Source organism: Natrix helvetica (genome assembly GCF_964273705.1).
Source record: "Natrix helvetica genome assembly, chromosome: 2".
Taxonomy (NCBI): domain Eukaryota; kingdom Metazoa; phylum Chordata; class Lepidosauria; order Squamata; family Natricidae; genus Natrix; species Natrix helvetica.
In genome coordinates, this window is record NC_138552.1 from 296,690,230 (window position 1) to 296,696,682 (window position 6,453).

Genomic DNA, 6,453 nt, shown 5'->3' on the forward strand with positions numbered 1-6,453 from the left:
CTCAAATTTACAGAGAAATTTACACACACGCATTTACACGTACAGACATACAGAGACACTTCCCCATGGAAGTCAGTACTGCAAAGGTGCTGAAAGTGAACCTCAAATTTGCACACACAGAAATGTACACAGAGAAATTTACACACAGAGAAATTTTCACAGAAATTTTCACAGAGAAATTTATACACAAATTTTCAGAGAAATTTTCACAGAGAAATTTATACAGAAATTTTCAGAGAAATTTTCAGAGAAATTTATACACAAATTTTCAGAGAAATTTTCAGAGAAATGTACACAGATAAATGTACACAGAGAAATTTTCACAGAGAAATTTATACACAAATTTTCAGAGAAATTTTCACAGAGAAATTTATACAGAAATTTTCAGAGAAATTTTCAGAGAAATTTATACACAAATTTTCAGAGAAATTTTCAGAGAAATGTACACAGATAAATGTACACACAGATAAATTTTCACAGAGAAATTTATACACAAATTTTCAGAGAAATTTTCAGAGAAATTTATACACAAATTTTCAGAGAAATTTTCAGAGAAATGTACACATAGAGAAATTTATTTGCACATACAGACATTTACAGAGAAATTTGGAGACACAAAAATTTACACAAGAGAAATTTACAGAGAAATTTAAACAGAGAAATTTGCACATACAGAAATTTACACAGAAAAATCTACACACACCCCCATTTACACAGAAATGTGCAGAAATAAATTTACACGGAGAAATTTACACACACACACACACACACGCATGTCAGTACTGTAAAGATGCTGAAAGTGAACCTCAAATTTGCACATACAGAAATGTAGACACACCCACCCACATCCCCACGGAAGCCAGCCCTGTAAAGATGTTGAAGCCGAACAGTGAATTGAATTCAGCAATTAAGCCAGGGGTGTCCAAAGATGGGAACTTTAAGACTTGTGGACTTCAACTCCCAGAATTCCCCAGCCAGCATGGCTGGCTAGGGAATTCTGGGAGTTGAAGTCCACAAGTCTTAAAGTTCCCAAGTTTGGACACCCCTGAATTAAGCCAAAGACTTCATTCATTTAGTGACCGTTCAAAGTTACCACAGCACTGAAAAGAGAGACTTAGGACCATCTTTCACACTTACGACCGTTGCAGCCTCCCCATGATGAAAATTTGGACACATGGCAACTGACTCGCATTTATGACGGTCGGAGCATCCCGGGGTGATCACGGGATCCCCTTTTGCGACCTCCCGACAACAAGTGAAGCCAGATTCACTTACTGACCACATCACTGATTTTAGAACTGTGATGTTTCACTTAACAACTGTGGCAAGGAAGGTCATAAAATGGGACAATTAATCGCACGGTCTCCTTTTCCCATAATCACCATCCTTACATCGGATTTGGCTTTTCCAAGGACATCTGGGAGCAGGTCAGGTGTCAATCATATTTATTGCCTATCTGGTCGAGATTCTGAGTGTCCAGCAGAGGGCGGCATTTGGCCCACCTTGACTCCACAGCAGTTAACATTTGGATAGGAGGCCACCAGGTGATCCCAGGGCCAAAAAGCTTCACTGGGAAGCTCCGAGGAGACATGACTTCCCGTTCTGACCGCTCGGTCCGTCCCCGGACAATGCCTGCTTCCCAGAGTCCGATTGCTGTGGATTTGGGGCCCAGGGGTGGGGATGGGGGGATGGAAGGGTGCATGGGGGTGTGCTGTGCTTCCAGACGAGGGTGTGTGTGTGTGCAAAAATAGGGAGTGGGACTAGGAATGGACGATATAGTCTGTGCAGCCCAGGCCTCTCCAACTTTGGGCCCTTTAAGACTTGTGGACTTCAACTCCCAGAATTCCCCCCCCCCCCCCCAGCCAGCCTTCTGGGAGTTGAAGTCCACAAGGTCTTAAAAGGGGCCCAGGGTTGAGCATCCCGAGTGCAACCCATGGGGCACTGCGGCCCAGTTGAATGGGGAGAGGGGGGCAGTTAGGATGCGCAAGGCTGAGAGGCAGGAGATTAGGGAGGGGGTCAGACTAGATGTCCTCTGGGGACACCTTCAGTCAGGATAGAGCCCAAGGATGTGACCCTTCGGGAGTGTTTTGAGTTACAACTGACGTCATGGGTGATTCTAGGGGGCGAAATGGGGCTGGGGGATCAGCCTTGGGTTCTCCCCACCCCCCAGCTGTGTGCATGGGCCTCGGAGTGGGCCGTGGGGGGCGGGGGTCCTGACTCCTTTCCTGGTCTTTGCAGAAGAACTTCGAGGAGCCCATCGCCCTCCAGGAGATGGACACCAGCAACGGGGTACTCCTGCCCTTTTACGACCCCGATTCCAGCATAGTCTACCTGTGTGGAAAGGTAGGTAAACGGGGGTCATTTCCCCCTGGCAGGGGGTGGGGCAGGGAGTCCGTTCTGGAGGGGAAATGGGGGGCACCATGCTCCCCTCCAATGGCTCTGCATGATCAATCTGAGGTCCTAACTAAGCCAGTGCAGCCCCGATTGCCCCCTCCCACCTTAGACCCACGGCCCGGGTTTCTGGTGGGAATAAAAAGGGAGTGGGGGGGGGGGGAAGGTGTAATTGGGTGTGTCACCGTTTTCTTGGAAGAAATGAAAAAGGAAGAATGGCCTTATAGGGGAAATGAGAGAGAGGGAGGGAAGGAAGGAAGGAAGGGGAGAGAGAGAAAGTAAGAAAAAAGAAAGGAAAAGAAAGAAAGAAAGAGAGAAAGAGAGAGAGAAAGAAAGAAAGAAAGAAAGAAAGAAAGAAAGAAAGAAAGAAAGAAAGAAAGAAGAGGGAGGAAAGTGGATGGTGAGAGGAAAAATTGAAGGAAGGGAAAAGAAAAAAGAATGAAAGGAAAGAAAGAGGGAGGAAGATGGATAGGGGGAAGATATGAGGAAGGAAGGAGAGAAAGAAAGAAAAAGGCAAGAGAAAAGAAAGAAAAAGAGGAAGGTGGATAGGAGGAAGGTAGGAAGATGAGAAAAAGGAAAAGGAAAAAAGAAAGAAGAAAGAAAAAGAAAAAAAGGAGGGAGGTGGATAGGAGGAAGGTAGGAAGATGAGAAAAAGAAAGAAAAGAAAAAAGAGGGAGGAAGGTGGGTAAGAGGAAAAATTGAAGGAAGGAGAAAGAAAAAATAAAGGAAGGAAGGAAATAGAAAAGGAAAGGAAAGAGGGAGGAAGATGGATAGGGGGAAGATAAGAGGAAAGGAGAGAAAAAGAAAAAGGAGAGAGAAAAGAAAGAAACAAAAAGACAGAAAAGGAAAGAAAGAAAGGAAGGAAGGAAGGAAGGAAGGAAGGAAAGAAAGAAAGAAAGAAAGAAAGAAAGAAAGAAAGAAAGAAAGAAAGAAAGAAGAAAGAAGAAAGAAAGAAAGAAAGAAAGAAAGAAAGAAAGAAAGAAAGCCACAGAGCCTGGTGTAGGGGAGAAGCGGGGAGGGGGCTTGGCAGCATTTGGCGAGAGGGCTGGGCTGCCTTGCGGGAGGGGAGGGGGAGCCGGCCTGAGACCCCCCCCCCTCCTCCTCCCGCGCAGGGGGACAGCAGCATCCGCTACTTCGAGATCACGGAGGAGCCGCCCTACGTCCACTACCTGAGCACCTACAGCAGCAAGGAGCCCCAGCGCGGCATGGGCTTCATGCCCAAACGGGGGCTGGACGTCAGCAAGTGCGAGATCGCCAGGTGAGGCGCCCCTTCCTCCGCTCCCAGCCCTGCCTTGAGGGACCCTTCCACGTTACCACCACTCAGAACCACCGCTTGTCCCGCTTAGTGACCAAGTCAGGGGCGGGGCAACTGGCGTGGACTTAGGGCGGCCGCAGTTTCCCGGGCTCCGTGGCCCAGCCCAGCTCCGCCGCACGTGCCCTCCTGCCTCCCGCCGGCCAGCTGGTCTTCGGGTCTCTGCCGCGCATGTGCGGGGGGAGGGGCGGATGCGGGGGGGACCCTTGCGCAGGGAGGCGGAGCACATGCGCGGGGCTCACTCGCATTGCGTTTTGGGTCCTGGCACGGCGCCCCTCACCCATTTTTGCCCTCCCTGTTGGTGCAAGTTGGCGGAAAGCCTCTTGCACCAACCTGGAATCTAAAAAAATGGGTGAGGGGCGCGCGGTCATGCGCAGGAGGACGCAGGGTAATGGGGGGGTGTCGCGTGCATGCGCAGGGGCCGCACACGCATGCACGTGAGGATGCGTGCAGGGGAGTCGGCTGGGTGTGCGAGGGGGGGCGCACAGGCATTGCATTATGGGTGTAGGCGTGTGTGGGAGACGTGCACATGGGTGGGGTGGGGTCGTACGCCCATGCACAGGGGCAGCGGGGGAATGTGTGTGTGTGGGGGGTTATGGGCACATGCACAGGGGGGCGGGTCACATTGCATTGTGGGCGTGGCCATGGCCATGTGCGCTGTTACGGGCATGCGTGATTTTGGCACATGAAGACAGAAAGTTTAGCCATAGCTGCTACTATATTCTATATTCAACGGCTGATGCATTTTAGAACTGCAGCTCTCTACATCCCAGGGCCAGGCACAGAGTAGCTAGGATCTAAATTGTAATTTAAATATAGGGTCTAAATTATGGCCTGTCATTATTTAAATATGCTATATTAATTCACCTCCTTTTGGAACAAGGGTGCTGTTTGCCAGGCCAATCAATCCAATGAAAAGGCGCAAGGCTTTTATAAGTTGCACTGTTTTTTTCAACTTTTCAACACTTTGAGACAAGTGGACTTCAGCTCCCATAATTCCCCGCTGGCTGGGGAATTGTGGGAGTTGAAGTCCACACTTCTTAAAGTGCTGGAAATTGAGAAACATTGAGCTTCATTTGATGCAAAGACCATCCCAAAAACAAACGGGGGGGGGGTTGAATGGGGCGGGTGGGCAGGTGGGTGGGAGTTTGTATGACTTTAAAAGAAATTTCTTAAGGGAGGGGGGTAAAAAAAACACTTCCTTCAGAGAAAAAGGGATTTCCCTTCCAATCCTCCTAGGAACAACTAACCGAATTGACTTAATTCAGAAGAGGGAAGGGGATTATGGGATGGGGGGAAGGGATGAGGGAGGGGAGCCTATGCAAGACCCCAGGCATGCCAAGCCCATAACTTCCTTCTCTTCCCCCACCGCACAGGTTTTACAAGCTGCACGAACGGAAATGTGAGCCCATCGTTATGACTGTACCCCGAAAGGTGAGTCTTTTATGAGTGGGACAGCCGTTTCTCCGGAAGGTCTCTTCCCAGTTTGTTATTCTATTCTATTTCTATTTCTATTCCCTCTTCCCTCCTATTCCTATTCTGTTCTATTCCTATTCTATTCTATTCCTTATTCTATTCTATTCCTCTTCTCTTCTCTTCCTATTTCTGTTACCTATTCTACTCTACTCTACTCTTATTCCTATTCTATTCCTTATTCTATTCTTATTGCTATTCTATTCATATTCTATTCTATTCTATTCTATTCCCTATTCTATTCTATTCCTTATTTTCTTCTCTCCTCTTCCTGTTCCCTATTCTTATTCCTATTCCTGTCCTGTTCTATTCTAAGATGGGTGGACTACAACTCCCAGAATCCCCCAGCCAACATGCTATAAGGGGGTTGATTTCCTAGCTGGGGAATTCTGGGAGTGGAAGTCCACCCGTTTGAAAGTCACCGAAGTTGGCAAAGGCGGGTACAACTTCCCAATCCTTAACAAAACCCCTCTCTCCATTCTTGGCAGTCGGACCTCTTCCAGGATGACCTGTACCCCGACACCCCGGGTCCCGAGCCGGCCCTGGAGGCCGACGAATGGCTGGCGGGGAAAGACGCAGAGCCCCTCCTGGTCTCCCTGCGGGACGGCTACGTCCCCCTCAAGAACCGCGAGCTCAAAGTCAGTAAGAAGAACATCCTGGACAGCAAGCCCCCGGCCGGCACACGCAGGACCCTCTCCAGCTGCGACTCCAATTTTTCTGTGAGTTGTTGACCGGTGTGTGTGTGTGTGTATGAGAGAGAGAGAGAGAGAGAGGGAGAGAGAGAAAAGAAAAAAGAAAAGAGAGAAAGGGGAAAGAAAAAAGAGAGCAACAAAGAGGGAGGGACGGGGAGAGAGAAAGAGAGAGAAAGAGGGAGAGAGAGAAAGAGGGAGAGAATGTGGATTTTGTCTGAAAATCAACTGAGCCCCTTCTTCCTTCTTTAACTGACATATCTCCTTCTCTCTCCTCCTTTCTTTCTTTTCTTCTCTTTTCTTTCTTCTGTTTCTCTTCATTCTCCTCCTCTCTTCCCCTTATTCCTCTTCCTTTTCCCCCTCTTTCTTCTCCCCTCCTCCTTTACTCCTCCTCTCCTTATCCTTTTCATTTCCTTCCTCTTTCTCCTTCCCCCCTTTTTCCTCTCCATCTCCTGCTTTCTTTCTTCTCCTTTTCATTCTCCTCGTCGTCCTTCTTTTCCTCTTTTTTCTTCTTCTTCTTTCTTGCTCCTCTCCTTATCCTTTTCATTCTCCTCCTCCTCCTCCTTTTTTCCTTTCTCCTCCATCTTC

General features: G+C 48.2%; 1 protein-coding gene and 1 long non-coding RNA gene across 2 annotated transcripts in view; both read left to right on the plus strand.

Annotated features, from left to right (window-relative positions):
• CORO6 (coronin 6) overlaps window positions 1–5,907 on the plus strand; it is a gene marked incomplete at its 3' end in the record, with an annotated part of 49,348 nt that extends 43,441 nt beyond the window's left edge. Inside the window, exons 7-10 of the mRNA XM_081943952.1 lie at window positions 2,239–2,343; window positions 3,504–3,649; window positions 5,080–5,137; window positions 5,665–5,907. Of these exons, the coding sequence (XP_081800078.1) occupies window positions 2,239–2,343; window positions 3,504–3,649; window positions 5,080–5,137; window positions 5,665–5,907 (552 nt within the window). The remainder of the gene's footprint in view (window positions 1–2,238; window positions 2,344–3,503; window positions 3,650–5,079; window positions 5,138–5,664) is intronic.
• On the plus strand, window positions 2,350–3,064 carry LOC309388302. The gene is made up of 2 exons (XR_014174744.1): window positions 2,350–2,932; window positions 3,013–3,064. It is a non-coding gene; the product is annotated as an uncharacterized lncRNA (long non-coding RNA).
• Window positions 5,908–6,453: the final 546 nt, after the last annotated feature.